This window comes from Haliotis cracherodii, unplaced genomic scaffold, assembly GCF_022045235.1.
Source record: "Haliotis cracherodii isolate W230 unplaced genomic scaffold, xgHalCrac1.p SCAF_5, whole genome shotgun sequence".
NCBI classification, from domain to species: Eukaryota; Metazoa; Mollusca; class Gastropoda; order Lepetellida; family Haliotidae; genus Haliotis; species Haliotis cracherodii.
The window spans coordinates 10,899,459-10,919,747 of record NW_027266308.1 but is presented as its reverse complement, the minus strand read 5'-3'; the positions used below and the strand labels follow the sequence as shown (position 1 = coordinate 10,919,747).

The window sequence follows — 20,289 nt, the reverse complement described above, 5'->3', positions numbered from 1 at the left end:
TGAAAAATTTATGGTAAACCCATCCTGAAAACAAAACTACAATAGTTAAGCCTCATTAGAAGTTGAGATGTGGTGATTGTGGATGACGGTGTACTTACACAATCTGTGATTGCAGACACCCAGTGATGTTGTCACCTGCATCCAACTGCATCATGGGATAGACTACCAGCTGGCCGTCGGCATGGCGTCAGGTGCTGTGTGTATGTTCCTGCTGCCGTCAATGATGACAGGTCTCAACAAGCAGGTTAGTGATTGGTTGATACGGGGAGGGTATCAACAAGCAGGTTAGTGATTGGTTGATATGGGGACATCAACAAGCAGGTTAGTGATTGGTTGATACGGGGAGGTCATCAACAAGCAGGTTAGTGATTGGTTGATATGGGGACATCAACAAGCAGGTTTGTGATTGGTTGATTCAAGGAGGTCATCAACAAGCAGGTTAGTGATTGGTTGATATGGGGTCATAAAGCAGGTTCGTGATTGGTTGATGTGGGGAGGTCATCAACAAGCAGGTTAGTGATTGGTTGAAATGGGGACATCAACAAGCAGGTTAGTGATTGGTTGATGTGGGGAGGTCATCGACAAGCAGGTTAGTGATTGGTTGATACAAGGAGGTCATCAACAAGCAGGTTAGTGATTGTTTGATATGGAGAGGTCATCAACAAGCAGGTTAGTGATTAGTCTGCTAAGCATTGTAATGCAATGTAGATATTGCTTGATTTCACCCAAGTGATATCTCCTATGGGAGCCAGTTTTGGATGATAAATGATTTTACAGCCTGGTGTTGCCTTGCAGCTTCAGAAGTTCCATGTGAAGGACATGCACCGGTCCTATCTGACATGTGTGGAGTGGAGCACAAATGGCATGAGGCTATTCTCCGGGGACAAGAGCGGCACTGTTGTCACCACGGAGGTGGACTTCTATCAGGTGGGTACAGAGGTGGACTTCTATCAGGTGTGTCTGGGAGGTGGACTTCTCTCAGGTGTGTTCAGGAGGTGGACTTCTATCAGGTGTGTCTGGGAGGTGGACTTCTATCAGGTGGTCTTGGGGGTGGACTTATATCAGGTGGTCTGGGAGGTGGACTTCTATCAGGTGTGTCTGGGAGGTGGACTTCTATCAGGTGTGTCTGGGAGGTGGACTTCTATCAGGTGGTCTGGGAGGTGGACTTCTATCAGGTGGTCTGGGAGGTGGACTTCTATCAGCTGGGTACAGGAGGTGGACTTCTATCAGATGGGTACAGGAGGTGGACTTCTATCAGATGGTCTGGGAGGTGGACTTCTATCAGGTGGTCTGGGAGGTGGACTTCTATCAGATGGGTACAGGAGGTGGACTTCTATCAGATGGTCTGGGAGGTGGACTTATATCAGGTGGTCTGGGAGGTGGACTTCTATCAGGTGGTCTGGGAGGTGGATTTCTATTGGGTGTGTCTGTGAGGTGGACTTCTATCAGGTGGTCTTGGAGGTAGATTTCTATCAGGTGTGTCTGGGAGGTAGACTTCTATCCTGAGATAAACAAGGCTATTTGTGATTGTAATTCTAGGCTTTATAAGGCGTCTTCTGCAACACATGTTTCTCTTTTAATTATTATCATGCAACATTTCTTTCATTTTCAAGATGGGGATTCCTTTATTCATCTTAATTTTATTTCTTTGACATAATATGTAACCTGTTGGATTTCAATAATTACAAATGTTCTGAGTATGTGTGGTAAACAAATCTTATGATATTTCCCCAGGGTCAGTGTAAGTCGACGATCCTCCTGATCGAGACACATGCTGAAATCATCCAGCTCCACTACGACCACAAGGTCCTTCTCGTGTCCACCAAACAACGGTCACTTATCTGTCGCCTTGACGACCGGGATCGCCTCACTCAAGTCGGACAACAGGACAGAAAGCTGTAAGTATAGGGATGTTCACTTCAACACAATACAGTACTCTCCTTGATACTGAGGTGGTATAACCCATAAACATGAAGAAGATCAGGGTTAGAAAAGATCTTCAGGCGACTGACAGGATTTGGTGGTCAGGCTCGCTGACTTGGTTGATGCATGTCATCGATCCCAATTGCATGGATCAATGCGCATGATATCAATCACTGGATTGTCTGGTCCAGACTTGATTATTTACAGACCATATCATATAGCTGGAATATGTATGAGTGTGGCGTTAAACAACAAACAAACAAAAAAACATTGTGGTATGCCTTGATAGTGAGGTAGTACAATATACATCTAGATATCTAGACGATATATCTTGATATTGAGTGGTACAATACATACCTTGATAGTGAATCTGATACAATACCTGTCTTGATATTAAGGTGGTATAAAGCATATCTTGATATTGAGGTGATATATCTTGATAGTGAGGTGAAGCAATGCATATCTAGAGAGAGAGGTGATATGTACATATCTTGATAGTGAGGTTGTGATACAGTACATATCTTGATAGTGAGGTTGTGATACAGTACATATCTTGATAGTGAGGTTGTGATACAGTACATATCTTGATAGTGAGGGGATAAAGTACATATCTTGATAGTGAGGTTGTGATACAGTACATATCTTGATAGTGAGGTTGTGATACAGTACATATCTTGATAGTGAGGTTGTGATACAGTACATATCTTGATAGTGAGGTGATACAGTACATATCTTGATAGTGATGTGATACAGTACATATCTTGATAGTGAGGTTGTGATACAGTACATATCTTGATAGTGAGGTTGTGATACAGTACATATCTTGATAGTGAGGTTGTGATACAGTACATATCTTGATAGTGAGGTTGTGATACAGTACTTATCTTGATAGTGAGGTGATACAGTACATATCTTGATAGTGAGGTTGTGATACAGTACATATCTTGATAGTGAGGTTGTGATACAGTACATATCTTGATAGTGAGGTTGTGATACAGTACATATCTTGATAGTGAGGTGATACAGTACATATCTTGATAGTGAGGTTGTGATACAGTACATATCTTGATAGTGAGGTGATACAGTACATATCTTGATAGTGAGGTGATACAGTACATATCTTGATAGTGAGGTGATACAGTACATATCTTGATAGTGAGGTGATACAGTACATATCTTGATAGTGAGGTTGTGATACATATCAGATTTAACTTGGCCAGACTCGTTTATGTAAGGCTACCATCACCAGGGGGCATATTTATGTCAATGTGTTATTTTTTGATGATTGCTGCTGAACTGAAACAACTTTCTTATTGTTTTGCAGCCTGGGAGGATTCGGCGCTTGTTTCATTCCTGGGCTGTGTAAAATCAGTGATGCTCAGATGTACGCATCCAGGCCGGGATGTCGGTTGTGGAAAGCAGACATAAACGGCTCTGTCAAAAACACATTCTTGTTCAAGGACCTTATCAGCAGTTCTAATCCTGACATTCCTCTCTTTAAAATGGAGAAGTCTATGGGCTCTCAAGAGCCCCAGTTCGGTAAACTGTATATCTATCGATCCACTCAGCTCATGACTTGGACTCCCCTCGGTATGTTTATCCTTGACCCTGAAACAAATGTGATCATTGCTGGGACCGATCGTCTCGGCTACATCGCTGACGTGTCTGTGTGTGAGGATGAGATTTTTGTGCTCAGGCGGAACGTTGAATGCAGTCTCATCAGGATTGCAGAGAAAGCCGAGGTTCCATCGGTTAAAAATGGTAAGTGCTGAATGAATTCTTTTGATGCTGGAGGACTTGAGGTTACATGTTTTGTCAATCTCCTAACTGGTACTCAGGGATAAAATGTTATTTTGACCAAACTAGAAAAGACTTGTGTTTCTGGTAACATGTAGGTAGAGTTCTTTTATCATTTCTTTCTTACTTTCTTTTAAATATTTAACACAGATGACTTGTCTGGAACTGATGTTAGTTGCAATGTTTCTTGAATTTGTTGGTCAAAACAGCTACAATAGTGATGCTATGTAGAAACATCCAATTTTTTCCAAATATTAGGATGAAACGATACAGCAAGGCCACATTTCGATACTTATCGTGATGCACATATTTACGTCAAATCACTTCTTGACTATAAATATTTCAGAGCAAGTTCATATTGAAAAGCTAGCTGTAGATACATGTTTGTAGAAGCTTTTTTCGTAGTGAATGATAATTTCAACATATTTTGCAAAATTTGACTGCGAAAATTGCTTGGGGATGGAGTGTGTCATATGTTTACATAAGTGTATTGCCTTGTATCGATATCGATTCAGAAAAACAGTATTGTGTATCATATAATCTAATGATAACTTACGATGCATCGGTGCACCAAAGTATTGTTCCACCCCTATTAGATATGGGTTTCCAGATGAGTGTTTCAAACAAAGACACACATGCACTCCGAGTACACAGATAACTTGATCTCTGTGGGTAATGACTAACTCATGTTTTTTTGTCTGTATTTATTCTTGTTCCTCTTCCAGAATTCTGACAGATTGTTAATTATCTTTGCAGTACTGTCATCCATTCCAGCTCACACGTCTGCTCATTCCCCTTCTGCGTCTGCTACTGTTGTGTCACGCGACAGTCATGTGACCTCTGCCAACACTTTCAGTGGAAAAGCAGAAAAAGAAAGCAAACATGTCTCTCCTGGAAGTTTTATCAAGAAAAACATTTTGGGAAAATTTAAATTCCTGGATTTAAAATCAGACAATCGTCCATCAAAGGAATCCGGCCTTCAGCAAGAAGTGTCCGTGAAACAGATGATCGATGATGATTATGATACGTGCAAAGATGGACACAACTGTAGTGGCAGAGAAGCAATAATTACGTCCCCTGATCTCCCGCCTGTTGTGAAAATTAACTCCCCTGAATTAACGGCGTTGCAGGTGTATGCAGGAGTTACCGGGTCGCCCATGTCACCTGAAGCAGGTCATGACCTTTGTCAGATTACTACATTTGAGGCCCAATCAGGGGAGGTAATTTCCAATGATCCTGTACCACAAAGTATCGCCTCTAGTGGTGAGAGACAAGGCCCCGAGACTTCAAGGGAAGGAGAGGATCACATGTCTCTCATCGCGGAGAGAATCCTGGTTAGCGCTGACAAGAAGGTAGAAGTTGGAGACATCGTGTTCGCTCCCAAAACAAAGAAACATAAAAAGAAGAAGCACAAAACAGGTAGTGCCATTTTTTCTCGTTGCTGTTGTATTCGTCACCACTCGCCCCTTTCCGTAACCTGCAAGAAGACTCGTCCCCCTATCGATGAATGTTATGTGCGAAATTACGACAAACCAATCAGAATGCACGTATGACTTCAAGTACTTCGGTCAAAGAATCTCTCAGGAATAATTTTTTTCATTTTACATGTCTTTCATCTAAAATACACCAATATACAGTTAAATGTGTTCAGTCATACTGTATAATTCCGCATGTCCCGATGTGTGATAAATTGCATTTGAAATATATATAAAATGTGGGGAAATATTTGTGCATGATTACACAATGAGCTGACACTTCTTTTATCTATGCCCCTTTGCACTTAGGAGGCGGTCGGGTAGCCTAGTGGTTAAAGCGTTCGCTCGTCATGCCGAAGACCCGGGGTCGATTCCCGACATGGGTACAATGTGTGAAGCCCATTTCTGGTGTCCCCGCCGTGATATTGCTGGAATATTGCTAAAAGCGGCGTAAAGCCAAACTCACTCACTCACTAATACTTCAGTAATGACAAAAGAGGCACATACATAGCCATGTCTGTTTGCAATAACAAAGTGATGTAACAGAATTGATAAATTGATCTCGTTTGGTTCATCTTTTATTATAATGCTATCTATGTGTTTTGTATCTTTACTGCAGAAAAGTCAACGGTCAAGGAAGAAGATGAGATTAGCCAGAACTCTGACACGAGTCAAACCATTGTTGATGAAAATGCAGACACACCTGATGCAGCAGGGGAGACAACTCCAAGCCCTGTGAACACACTTGAGATAGCAAATGAAATTTTGAAGAGGACAGCCGAGATGCTGAAGACAGAATCAACTGAGGAAGATGTCGAAGTCGAGCGACAGGAATCTGTCGGAATGGACTCTCTGTCCTCTGTGGCCTCGGAGAAGATGATGTCCCTCAAGACCCCAGAAAGTGTGACTCCATCAAGCGAAGGCTCTGAGTTCAACCCTGCTAACGTGCCCTATACTTACAATGTAGATGAGAAAAGTCTGCCGGATGTCAACAACACCGACTACAAGATTCACTGTCTGGGGAAAATGGCTCGCCAGTTGTCTTCAGGCTATGGTACCGATCCTGCTCCAAGTGTGTCAGATGTCAGTGGACGAGATCTGTCCCACAGCTCAGGTATTCTGTCACCTGTGTCCCCTTCCTCCGACCCTCTGAGAAAAAGGGGCATCTACATGACCTCTGACACCTCAACTGAAGACTTCTACAAGAAATACATGTCTCAATCATCAATCGACTCCAACATCACGAGCCCTGCTGGTCTCAAACAGATCTCCCCGAAACCGGAACCGGATCAAGTCTCTCCCGAAGATGTTCCACCTCCTGCCTCTGCAGTTACATCTTCAGCAGCAGATGATAAGGTGGCAGCGGGGACACTTCTCAAACTAGCCAACAGTTGGTCAGAGATCATCACGCCGACCAACGTGTACAGTTTGTGTGTGTCTGAGACACACATCTGGTTTACTGACAAGAGCGAGAACATCTACTACAGTTCTCTGAGTGGGGTCAAGGGGGTCGTGTGGCGAAAGGCTAGCGGCCAGGCCAAGCAGATTTCCGTATCCAGCAGTGGCTCCATCGTGTGGCGGCTCCAAAAGAACACAGTGTATGCTGGTACCAAGCTGAGTGCTCGACGGCCGGAAGGGCTCAAATGGGTGGAGGCTGTGAAGGATGTTAGCTACATCAGTGTGGATGACAAGTGTGCATGGTAAGATCCTGTATATGTCATAGGCGGATCCAGAGAGGGTCCAGGTCCGGAATCCCCCTCCACCTTCCAAACTTTGAAAATCAAATGTAGTATGTTGTAGGCAGTATTATTATCTGAGAGAGGATTTTGATATTTTGGACCCCTCCCTTTCAAAAATGCTGTATCGTCTTTGTATATGCTCATCTTTTTTCAAAACACTTGAAAGATGTTTTGCTGAAATAATGAACAGGAATAATAACATTTAAGCAAAATATGATTTGATGACTTTGTCTTTAAGTGATCAAGGGTTAAACTTTTTACAACATCAATGTCAGTAATATCTACGACTAATCGTGAGACAGAGGGTCATTTAAGACAGATCATGTCTTATCAGTTATGTCATACTATCTTCATGGATGTATACAGGAATTAATTTATCAAGGACGGATCAAGCATTTTTATACGGGATGGGGAAGGGGGAGGGGTGGGTGGGGATGATTTGTCTACAACATACAGGGTAGTACATTTGTTTTTTTAAAAAAGGGGTCCGGGCACCCTGGACTCGGACTCTGGATCCCACTGTGTTTATTATAAGCCTTCATTGCTAATTATTGCTTTCATGCTGTTGGTCCCTGAAAGTTGAGTGAGCTCATGACGTGCCATGTTTGTCTTCATCCATTTAATGTCGTTCATCATCAAGATCTTCTCCCCAGCACCCACTGGACCAATGAAGGTGAAATTTCACATGCTTGTTCCCACCAATGACAACACCCCAATTTGTTTGAGGTTTCATCTGATTTTCTATGTTGATATACTCAGACATTTTTGGGTAAAACTTGTAATGAAATTTACTACATGAGTAGTTAGTGGGGCTCAACAATATGTTCTGGTTTTTTTTGCAATATTTTATACTTTGACCTTGATATGACCTTTGCTTTTCGACCATACTACAAGTTGAAACATATTACATATTATGGCCATAACCCAGACATTTCTGTTGAAAGCCTAATAAAATTTGGTATATTTTATAGATAGTAGTGGAGCTCAAAAATATGTTCCATTTTTCATGATATTTAAGAGCTTGCCCTTTAATTGATCATTAAACTTTGACCATCCTCCTAAAGTCCCTCAAAATACAATTATTGCACCATACACATCCTATCCTCTGAGACCTCTGGACCAGTGAAGCTGAAAATTCACCTGCTTGTTCCCACCAATGATCACACCTGAGTTTGTTCTAAAGGTTTGAATCCAATTCAATATGGCCACCACCACAGCCTTATTGACAATCTATTGATGACCATTTCAGTGATCTTGTTCTGTAAGAAAATTTGATACTTGACAAATGTTTTAGGTTTTTTTTGCAATATTTTATGTTTTTACCTTGTTTTGACCATGTTTTAGATATCTCAAAAGGCATATTTGGTTTAATATTCTTCTCTCCTGAAATTGCCAGACTGAGGGAGCTCTACTACTGCTAAAGGTATCTCAAGACCAATCGTGATGTGAAGTAAAACGTGTCATCATTAATTCCTTCCTTCTGCTACAGATATCTCAAGACCAATGGTGACATGAAGTAAAACGTTTCATCATTAATTCCCTCCTTCTCCCTCAGGTATCTCAAGACCAATGGTGACATGAAGTAAAACGTTTCATCATTAATTCCCTCCTTCTGCTACAGGTATCTCAAGACCAATGGTGACATGAAGTAAAACGTTTCATCATTAATTCCCTCCTTCTGCTACAGGTATCTCAAGACCAATGGTGACATGAAGTAAAACGTTTCATCATTAATTCCCTCCTTCTCCCTCAGGTATCTCAAGACCAATGGTGACATGAAGTAAAACGTTTCATCATTAATTCCCTCCTGATACAGGTATCTCAAGACCAATGGTGACGTGAAGTAAAACGTTTCATCATTAATTCCCTCCTTCTGCTACAGATATCTCAAGACCAATGGTGACGTGAAGTAAAACGTTTCATCATTAATTCCCTCCTTCTGCTACAGATATCTCAAGACCAATGGTGACGTGAAGTAAAACGTTTCATCATTAATTCTCTCCTTCTGCTACAGGTATCTCAAGACCAATGGTGACGTGAAGTAAAACGCTTCATCATTAATTCCCTCCTTCTGCTACAGGTATCTCAAGACCAATGGATAAGTGAAGTAAAACGTTTCATCATTAATTCCTTCCTTCTGCCTCAGGTACCTCAAGACCAATGGTGATGTGATGGTACAGAAAGGTTTGTCTGCGGAGCGGCCATGTTTCAAGTCCATGAAGGTTGACGGCCATGAACGTCTGAAGTTGATCGTGTGTCGTGGAGGTGTGGTGTGGGGCATCACTGACAACCACAAGGTCGTATACAGGTCAGGGGTCACTGAAGCTTGTCAGGAGGGAAAAGAATGGAAGAAATGGGGGTGAGACATTGTTACCATGGTTACTGTAAAAGATCTCATGCTAGATTTCACAATTCAATGTTAGCAAGTCAAATGACAAGTTCTGATTGTCTGGTATGTGGTCAACAACATATTTTTAAATGGATACCCATTTGTTCATCAACAAAGACTTTTTTAAGGAAAAGAATTTTTGGATGTCAACTTCTTTATTATGAGGAACACAATGTTTCGCTGTATATACTTACTTCTTGATCAGGGGGCACGGGTGGCCCAGTCGTCTAAGGCACCACTATTCGCTGTGCAGAGTTGCGTCCCTTGGGCATGCCAGAAACCTATGATTGTTGGTTCGAATCCCGGTTCGCCCCAATTATGTTTCTAGATTTGTCAGCACCATACCTGTGCTTGTGGGTTTCACCGAAGTGGTAAACGTCTGAGACCTGCATCACTTCGAGCTTTCCTCCCACATTAAGCTGACACACCGTGATATAGCTGGAATACTGTTAAAAGACGCGTTAAAACCCAACTCACTCACTCACTCACTCCTTGATCAGGTGATGACATGTGGATTTTCTGAGAAAATATGAATCTTTACATGTTTCGAACTTAGAATGTTTGTTATACTTGAGAACTGCATGGATTCTTTTCAAAATTAAGGAACACTTTCTATACTATTAGGAGAGGAGCAGTGCAAAGTTTGTTTTCAATATGTGGATTTTCTGAGAAGATATTGTGTTTTTCATGTTTTGAACATAGAAATATGTTGGAATTGAAATCGGGGGTATTAGTGATCCCTGCTCATATTTTGCCTTGTTTTATAAAATGTAATTTGAAATAGATTTAAATATTTTATTTTTTCATAATACACAACTGCTGATTGCTATCTTAGACGTCTTGTCTGCAAAACCATAAATTTGCTTGATGTTCGTACAAATTTACAAAATTTCAAACATTGTAGGGGTCATGTAGTCTCAAATTTGGAGTCTTCATTGAACCAATATATTTTTCACAGAATTATCCAGCCACAGATTACTTTCCACAAACTGTTGCAGGAATGAGTGATGGTTCAATAGACATAATCAAATTTAACAGCAGCTCTTTAAATTTTCAATTACATAAAAATCAACTCGGTATACTTTCTTTTGCCACACAGTTTATGTATCTAGTATGGTACTATATTCATCAATTCTTTGATAAATCCTTACTGTCATAATATGGTCCTGCTCCAGTAATCACATCAGTACCTTCAGATGAAATTTGACCTGTGAAGATCTGGGGTAGAAAAGGTCTTCAGCAACCCATGCTCACCGTAAAGATAACTTGTCTTAAGAGGCGACTAATGGGATCTGGTGGTCAGGCTCGCTGACTTGGTTGAAACGTGTCATTGATCCCAATTGTGTGGATCGATGCTCATATCAATCACTGGATTTTCTGGTCCAGACTCGATTATTTACAGACCGCTGTCATATAGCTGGAATATTGCTGAGTGTGTCGTTAAACAACCAACCAACCAACCAACAGATGAAGTTTATAATGTCAATTATCTTCCAGTGCGGCAGACGACATCCTGTTTTCGCACGTCACCCTTGGAGATGAAGGAACTGGATGGGGTGTGGATGTTGTCGGTCGTATCTGGTTCTGTTGTAATATTACCATGGCAACACCTTGTGGAGATGGACACTGGTGGCAGGTTAGTTTCAACTCTTGAAGAGCTGCATCTTCAATGAAATTGTTTAGGAGGTACAATGTAATTATGATCACATGGTTATAGCCCTCAGAACCCTATACAACCACTGAACAACTGATACATCCATTAATCTATCAACTCAATGCCTGAACAACAGTTACACCAAGTGAACAACAAATACAACCACTGAACAACCAATACATCCATTAATCTATCAACTCAACCCCTGAACAACAGTTACGCCAAGTGAACAACAAATACAACCACTGAACAACCAATATATCCATTAATCTATCAACTCAACCCCTGAACAACAGTTACACCAAGTGAACAACAAATACAACCACTGAACAACCAATACATCCATTAATCTATCAACTCAACCCCTGAACAACAGTTACACCAAGTGAACAACAAATACAACCATTGAACAACCAATACATACATTAATCTATCAACTCAACCCCTGAACAACAGTTACACCAAGTGAACAACAAATACAACCATTGAACAACCAATACCTGTACAACAAATACAAATAAAGTGACAGGTAGTCCTTCAAGTTTGTCCATGTGCTAAAGATACAAGTAGAGATATTCAGCACTTTTTAAATGGAATTTTATTTTATTTTAAATCAGTCATATACCATACAGTTTCTCTCAGGCTTAAATTGTGTACATAATTGATTCAACCAAATTCATCCTCATGGGTTTCTGACTGTGGTTGAGGACCATAAGACTGGATGTGTTTTTACTCCCAGGTGCCAATGAGCGAATATTTTGTCCAAGATGCCTCAGCACTGGATACCCTGAAATCTCTTGCCAGCAAGTTCGACCCCCAGAAGTTGTCCTTCCTGCTCAGCACCAGTCGAGGGGGGCTGATTACCGCCGGACCCCAGGGGGTGTGGGTCTGCCTCGAGTACAAGAACATTCTGCATGTCTGCAGGGGCAGCTTCCAGGGTAGGTACAAGAACATCCTGCATGTCTGCAGGGGCAGCTTCCAGGGTAGGTACAAGAACATCCTGCATGTCTGCAGGGGCAGCTTCCAGGGTAGGTACAAGAACATCCTGCATGTCTGCAGGGGCAGCTTCCAGGGTAGGTACAAGAACATCCTGCATGTCTGCAGGGGCAGCTTCCAGGGTAGGTACAAGAACATCCTGCATGTCTGCAGGGTAGGTACAAGAACATCCTCCATGTCTGCAGGGTAGGTACAAGAACATCCACCATATCTGCAGGGTAGGTACAAGACCATCCACCATGTCTGCAGGGTTGGTACAAGGACATCCACCATGTCTGCAGGGTTGGTACAAGACCATCCACCATGTCTGCAGGGTAGGTACAAGAACAGCCACCATATCTGCAGGGTAGGTACAAGAACATCCACCATGTCTGCAGGGTAGGTACCAGAACATCTGCCATGTCTGCAGGGTAGGTACAAGGACATCCACCATGTCCGCAGGGAAGGTCCAAGAACATCCTCCATGTCTGCAGGGAAGGTCTAAGAACATCCTCCATGTCTGCAGGGTAGGTACAAGAACATCCTCCATGTCTGCAGGGTAGGTACAAGACCATCCACCATGTCTGCAGGATAGGTACAAGAACATCCACCATGTCTGCAGGGTAGGTCCAAGAACATCTTCCAGGGTTAGCTCATCTGGTCTTAATGGAAGCCATGTTGAAAATATCATTTTTGACTTATTTTTAACCCTATGGTATTTTTTAAATATTTATTTTTCGAGTTTGCATAGCAGTGACTTTGACTTAGACTGAAAATGGCAGCATAGCTTGTTTCTGGAGGATTAATGCTTTGCACACCACCAGACATGTCATATATGCGGGAAATATGAGTATTTCAAGCTTGTTTGTCCACTCTTTTCACTAAGGCCGGTGAGACAGTCAGACTTCAGATGCTGTGCTGTGTTGCAGGCTACAGATGGGAAGATGCCCACCCAGTTGGCATGGCTGCCAGTGCCACATGGAAGACGGTGTCTGCCAATGTGGCGGATCTAGACTGGGGTAGGTCATCATAAGGCTTCATGTTACCAGTTTGCCTGTATGTATTAGTTACATGCTGTCAGAAGGAGTTAAGACCTGTGAACATCCGGGGTAGAACAGGTCTTCAGCAACCCATGCTTATCGTAAAAAGCGACTATGCTTGTCGTACGAGGCGACTAACGGGATTGGGTGGTCAGGCTCGCTGACTTGCTTTATGCATGTCATCGTATCCCAATTGCGTGGATCGATGCTCATGATGTCAATCACTGGATTATCTGGTCCAGACTGGATTATTTACAGACCACAGTCATATAGCTGGAATATTGTTGAGTGTGGCGTTAAACAACAAACAAACTCAACATAAGGAGTCAAAGGAAGGGATATACATGTTCATCCCAACTTACACATGAACTTTTCTAAAGGAATGGTTGCAGAATATTACACAATTACAGGGGACCCTGCTTCACAAAGTTTTACAATCACATCACAATACGCTATTTTGTTGCAAAACACAACGGCAAATCAGGTGATCTCTTCACGGTCAAGTAATAAATTTGGATTACAGTGCCTGTGTTTCAAAACCCTAAATCGAGTACAGAATTTCAATAGTAATATGCCTCAATCAACAACGTTCCTCTGTATATGTTAGGGGATCATTGTCCATTCTATGGGGTTTCTGTGACATGACTGTCAGTTTACCATCTGTCAGCCCCATCAGACGTGTTCCTCTGTTTCCATTCATCTGCATCTTACATCTTCCTCCAGGCCTTGTGTGGGCCCAGCAGCCGAACCAGGAGTTGTACGTGTTCCCGGCCGACACCAGGAAAGCCACACTCATTTCCCCGTCACCGATGTTCAAGTCCATGCATGCTGGACCCATTGCTGTGTGGGGGCTGGATAACAATGGCGATGTGTGGGTGAGGGCTGGGATGGGCCCCTACTGCCCCCACGGTGCGACATGGGCGGAGCTAGACCTGTCACAGCTAGGTAGGTGCAAGAGCCTTGTGCTGGAACTCAACCTGTATTTGAACGCTGGAACTTAACCTGTCTTTGAACATTTTCCTCTTCCAGTTCAAGTAACCTGTGACGATCGGGTTAAAATAGCTCTTCAGCATGCTTGCCGTAAAAGGCGACTATGCTTGTAAGAGGCGACTAACGGGATCAGGTAGGTCAGGCTCGCTGACTTGGTTGCTGAGTGTGGCGTTAAACAACAAACAAACAAGTTCAAGTTTTACATACAATGTTCCAAATTATTGATGGGTTAAAAACAAAAAAGAACGGTCTCAGGCAGTGACTTTTGAAAATATAGTGCAGGTGGGCGGCGTTTTGTTTTTATTTTTTTGCTTGTTCAAACTAGCATGTAACCAAATAAACAGTTGTGTACTATCAACCTGGGAAAGGGCCTTCCTACGTAAACAAGCATACAACTCCTATTGCCCCCTAACTATAACATGAGATGCACAGTAAAGCAGTGTGCATGTGAAGGGAAGTAACTGTGTGCTATATTGGATCGTATTGTTTTTAAGAATTAGGATTTATTAAAAAACATTTAAAATGGAAATAAAAGCGAAATGGGCAGCAGACTTTATGATGATGTTGGCAGTGCCTGAGGACCAAGACTATTATATTTTTTTTAGCCAAGGTCAAGGGTACAACAAATGATATAAATGTTAATACTTATTTCGGGTTCCTTTGCATTGAGATGAGATCATATTGGCAAGCTGACATAATTGCACATTGTTTCCTTGTGTATTCCTTAAGGGTATATTCAGTGAGATATTTCTTGTTGGTGTAATTGTCAAGAGTTAGTTACCGGGGGATCTTGACAATACTACATCTTTGGTGATAGTTTGAATGTGCCTTTGGCTTGAAAAAATATGTACTATTTTTTATTTCGTTGATTTGAGGCCGTGTAAACTTGCCGGAGGTGAGTGGTATAAAATCTAACGAGGGACGCATTACAGGTAAAAACCCCATGTACCTTGAGTGATCCTGCTACAACAGATTTTTCTTACCAACATGTTCCAACGGGACATTGTAAAATAATTCAAATAAATTAAAATTGATAGAAAACAGCTGTTTGATTGAGCTGCGGTTAACTGGTGGTGTTTCACATGACTTCTATTGACTCGGAAAAAGCGTGCGGCTTTTGCTTTGAGGCAGGGTATAAGGGATTATTCTGCCTCTCAGAAATCCACGTGCAGCCTGACTTGCTCATGGCGGGGTATAAGAGATTTATTCCCCCGCTGAGAAATGTATTACCCTCCAAGGTGGGATGCATAGAATTTTATCAAGATACGTGGACCAATCAGATCTCATCATTCAATGGAGGTATGATAAAGCATTATGTAGTTTGTAAGATCGTATCATAGTCTCTACCCATAGGACATATCTACCTCAATCTCATTAAAATCAGACCTTAGTTCTTGCTGCCGCCTAACAAAGATCTGAAGACATCCCGTTACAGGTCACGTCAGACCGACCTTGCGCAAACTTTGACCGACCAATAGAATGACCAATCAGAAGGCAGCTTTTTCATGCTTTACGGCACTAATTTCAAATTGGCGACTACGTTTCGGAACATATTTTGACAAATTCTCAATTACAAATTTGAAACCTAAACAAAAGAACATTCTGGAATGGCTAGTAGATGGTCTAGATTGTATGGATTCAGTCGTTAAACCTGTAACCTGGTAACTATTGTTCGGAATACCCCGTGTAAATGTTTTTGAGGTTGTATGATTAGAAATCACATTCCGACTGTCACTTTCATGATCTGGTAAGCGACGCTCTGATTGATCGGATGAAAGGTCGTTCTGACGTGACCCCTAATGGGATGTCTTCAGATCTTTGTTTAGCGGTATCGAGAACTAAGATCTGATTTTAATGAGATTGTATCTACCTCAGATCTCTACCACTCTCAGCTTTTGTGTTGTGATGTGACCCTTCGCCTGCCCCACCCATATCACCACCCCTCCTAACGTTGATCCCATTGACTGATCCAGGTGACTCCCAGCTGATCCACGTCAGCTGCAACAGTCAGTATGTATGGACTGTGGACTGCAACGGGTTGGTGTACCAGCGTATCGGCGCCAAGGCTCCCACAGACCAGCAGCTGAGCCCTGCCTGGCTCCCCATTGACTCTTTCTCCGAGATCACCTTCACCCAGGTCGTCACCGGGCCACTCGAGTGGATGGTGAGTTGAGTTGCATTGAGAGGTGAGGTGAGACGAGACGAGGTGAGACGAAGTGAGGTGACTCCGAGATCACCTTCACCAAGGTCGTCACCGGGCCGCTCGAGTGGATGGTGAGTTGAGTTGAGTTGAGAGGTGAGGTGAGGTGAGGTGAGGTGAGACGAGGATCAATGGGATCAAGATGAATAATGATTTTACATTGAAAAATAGTTGCATTTTCTGTCATCTTGTCACCATATCCATGAAGCTGTCTTTGTCAACAGGTGTGGGCAATTGACAACCGTCGCCTTGGTTATGTGAGACAGGGAATTACAGATCGGATGCCGATTGGCCGAGAGTGGGTTCATGTTCCAGGTAATCCCATGTTTCTCTACAAAGGGAGAACAAGGAACAAGTATATATGTATATAAATATGATCAGTAGTGCAACTGTAGGTAATCGTAATCTGAGAAAGGTAGAATAGGCTTCCAGGAATTGTCTACTGAAATAGGCATCTGCCAGATCACCAACGAAACAGTCTGTTGTCAGATGCAAGCTGGAGGAGTAATGTTGACTCACAGATTGAGTAGAACCTGTTCTCTTTGTTCCCGTGTGGATGATCACTCCTAATTGCAAGCTTTGTGACTGCCTGTAGGTACCCTGATTACTGAGCTGACGGTGACAAAGACGGGGGTTTGGGCCCTCAACCCTCACGGGGAGGTCCTCTACCGCTACGGCATCTCCCGGGACAACCCGTGTGGCAACTACTGGAAGAAGGTTCCCGGGGTCTTCTCTCATCTGTCAGGTGGGTGAATAGAGCTGGTGGGTGGGTAGAGGTGAATAGAGCTGATGGGTGGGTGGATGGATAGAGCTGGTGGGTGGGTAGAGGTGAATAGAGCTTGTGGGTGCGTAGAAGTGAATACCACAATGATGGTAATGAAAATCAATACTGCATTCATGTAATTATGAGATAGTTGTTAAACTGGTGACAGCCATTAATATTTCAAATTCAACTGCTTGTTTAAGTGTAGCCTTGTGACTAGCTCTCAGCTTTGTGGATGATTGGCTGAGCTGTGGCAATCAGTAGTTGATGACAGCCCTCTGTCCATAAAGTTAAATAAATATCGGATATATTGAACAATTAAAAATGATAAAGATAAGAAAGTTAGGAAGGTGTTTTCAGATTCAGGACTTCTGGAAATGTGCCTGGGCAAGCCCCTTGGATCGTTGTCAGAATGATTGTCGTAAGTTTTGTCACATCATTTGACATCCTCGTCATTCCAGCATCTCCAACAGATGACCTGTGGGCCATCGGCCGGGAGGGGCACCTGCTGCAGTGTCGCACCAAGTACTTCCAGCGTCGGCAGATGTCCAACGACCCCCTGCTTCACCGGACACTGTCGGGGAGTAGTGAGGGGGAGGGGGAGTGGGAGCTGGTGTAAGCCTCACCCCCCACACACCCCACACCCCACACCCCACACCTGCTACCATATCCTCACCAGTAAGTCTTTAGTCCATGATCATCTGACCTTGGTGGGTGGTACTGTGGCTAAAGTCTTTGTGTCCACAAGGTCCATGTTTGATTCTCCTCCTAGGATTCTCCACCTTGGTTGATGCATGTCATCTTATTACAATTGCGTAGACCAGTGCTCATGATATCAGTCATTGGAGTGTCTGACTCGATTATTAACAGACCCCATCATATAAGGAAACTGTAAACTGAAACTATGGAGGCTTGTCCACCTAGCTCATATACTTTAACATAGACTTGTGTGAGAAGTAGCTTTAAACTCTTGTTAAAATCAAGCTCTTGTTTCAAGTCCTGATAAGCTGACTGCAGTGGTCAAGAACTCCACCACGTTGACTTGGTCTCCCAATAAGCTGACCACTGTTGGGGAAGGATGTGTTTCCGAGAAAGACAGTGGCATCTGCGAGATTATCTCCCCATATCTGTCCCAATCAAGACAAGTACTTTTATAATAAGCAGTCACTCAGTCAGTGATTCATGTGCCCCAAGATATATATACTAGCCATATAAAGAAACTGTGCACGGCGAAAATATATTCTGGATTGAAATACAACACAGCAAGAACAAAATGATGCAGACGCTGTAGCAGCTGAATGATCGGACCATAAGAAAATGTCAACGGGACCTGAACAACATCTGTTACGATGACGTCAGAAGATCAAAATGGAGTAGGGGGTCATACGACAAAGTCACAAAGTCAATAACAGGTATGACCACCCTATGCATGAATCACAGCAGTGCATCAGCGAAGCATGGAGTCCACCAAATGGGCATGGAAGGCCTGGGGAATGGCCTGCCATATCCTCCTCAAATCCTGTGCCAAGTCACGGACCTTTTCTGGAGGATGTGGAAGACGACGCAGACGGCGCTCCATTTCAACCCACACATGCTCTATTGGGGAGAGATCTGGAGAAATTGCAGGCCATGGCAGTAACATGACATTGTTATGGTGAAGGAAATCCATTGCGACCCTAGCCGTGTGAGGACGAGCGTTGTCCTGTTGAAATGTCAATCCCGGGCCATGACGTTGTAGGAAAGGATGACCACAGGCCTCAGAATCTGATCTCTGTAGCCAACACCGGTGAGATTGCCCTGAACAACCACCAAAGGGGTTCGGTGCCGTGCTGTTATCCCACCCCAAATCATCACAGAGCCACCTCCAAAACGATTCCTCTCCACAATACAGTTGCGTGCATAACGTTCTCCCAAACACCGGTAGACACGTTGGCGCCCGTCACTGTGGGAAATGTTGAACCTCGATTCATCTGTAAAGACAACATTTCTCCACCATATTGGAGGTTGGCGAACATGATTTCGACACCATCTTAGACGGTTGACTCGATGACGGTGTGTCAGGATGGGACGTATGGCAGGGCGTCGTGGTCGAATCCCGTACTGACGTAAACGATTCCCGACAGTGTTGGGATGGATACGGCGCACTCCAGGAATTGTCTGGGACGTCGTTACTGCCGTTTGGAACCTGTGTCGGAGATGTGTAACTCGAATCCATCTGTCCTGTCTTGGCTTCCTAACTCGGGGACGTCCTGAACGTGGGTGGTCGGCAACGTCATTTGTGTTCTGATAACGCCTCACCAATGCCGATATCATGTTACGATGGCATTGGAAATGTGTTGCCACCGGTTGTTGCCTCATTCCCGCTCGGATCATTCCAATGGCTTCATGACGCTGTGCAGCTGTCAATCTTGGCATGATTTGCTTGTGATATGCTTGTGTCTGCGCCTGAGAAGTTTTGAATTTTTGAATGACCACAGATCATGCTTTCCAAAGTGACAGCAAATTTTGAGTTGCAAATGCTGTGTACAGCTGCACAGGATGCACGTGCAGTAACACATTGCACGTCCATAGGCCCCCATCAATGACGTCATATTGCATGGCACGTGCATGAGCGTTTGAATGTCTCCAATAATTGCTGTGTTCAAACCTATATTTCATATATGGACGGTGTGCCCTTATATCTATATTTTCTCCGTGCACAGTTTCTTAATGTGGCTAGTATAGTTACTCTGAATATATTGAATCTTTTGATGTTGATTCTTTATATATTGAATCTTTATATATTGAATCTTTCGATGTTGATTCTTTGTTTATTGAATCTTTCGATGTTGAATCTTTATATATTGAATCTTTCGATGTTGCTTCTTTATATATTGAATCTTCCGATGTTGATTCTTTGTATATTGAATCTTTATGTATTGAATATTTTGATGTTGATTCTTTGTTTATTGAATCTTTTTATATTGCATATTTCGAAGTTGATTCTTTGTATTTTGAATCTTTTGATGTTGATTCTTTGTATATTGAATCTGTAGATGTTGATTCTTTGTATATTGAATCTGTAGGTATTGAATCTTTATATATTGAATCTGTAGATGTTGATTCTATGTATATTGAATCTGTAGATGTTGATTCTTTGTATATTGAATCTTTATATATTGAATCTTTCGATGTTGATTCTTTGTATATTGAATATTTTGATGTTGATTCTTTGTATTTTGAATCTGTAGATGTTGATTCTTTGTATTTTGAATCTGTAGATGTTGATTCTTTGTATATTGAATCTGTAGATGTTGATTCTTTATATATTGAATCTGTAGATGTTGATTCTTTATATATTGAAT

General features: G+C 42.6%; 1 protein-coding gene across 1 annotated transcript in view; it reads left to right on the top strand.

Moving 5' to 3' along the window:
* LOC139442237 (tectonin beta-propeller repeat-containing protein 2-like) overlaps positions 1-20,289 on the top strand; it is a 28,847-nt gene that overhangs the window by 6,588 nt on the left and 1,970 nt on the right. The window contains exons 3-17 of the mRNA XM_071223015.1: positions 116-244; positions 796-927; positions 1,735-1,898; positions 3,248-3,684; positions 4,477-5,139; positions 5,815-6,895; positions 9,081-9,293; positions 10,821-10,959; positions 11,717-11,915; positions 12,882-12,971; positions 13,716-13,937; positions 15,956-16,146; positions 16,407-16,497; positions 16,778-16,927; positions 17,407-17,623. Coding sequence (XP_071079116.1) covers positions 116-244; positions 796-927; positions 1,735-1,898; positions 3,248-3,684; positions 4,477-5,139; positions 5,815-6,895; positions 9,081-9,293; positions 10,821-10,959; positions 11,717-11,915; positions 12,882-12,971; positions 13,716-13,937; positions 15,956-16,146; positions 16,407-16,497; positions 16,778-16,927; positions 17,407-17,564 — 4,059 coding nt within the window. The 3' untranslated portion in view covers positions 17,565-17,623. The remainder of the gene's footprint in view (positions 1-115; positions 245-795; positions 928-1,734; positions 1,899-3,247; positions 3,685-4,476; positions 5,140-5,814; positions 6,896-9,080; positions 9,294-10,820; positions 10,960-11,716; positions 11,916-12,881; positions 12,972-13,715; positions 13,938-15,955; positions 16,147-16,406; positions 16,498-16,777; positions 16,928-17,406; positions 17,624-20,289) is intronic.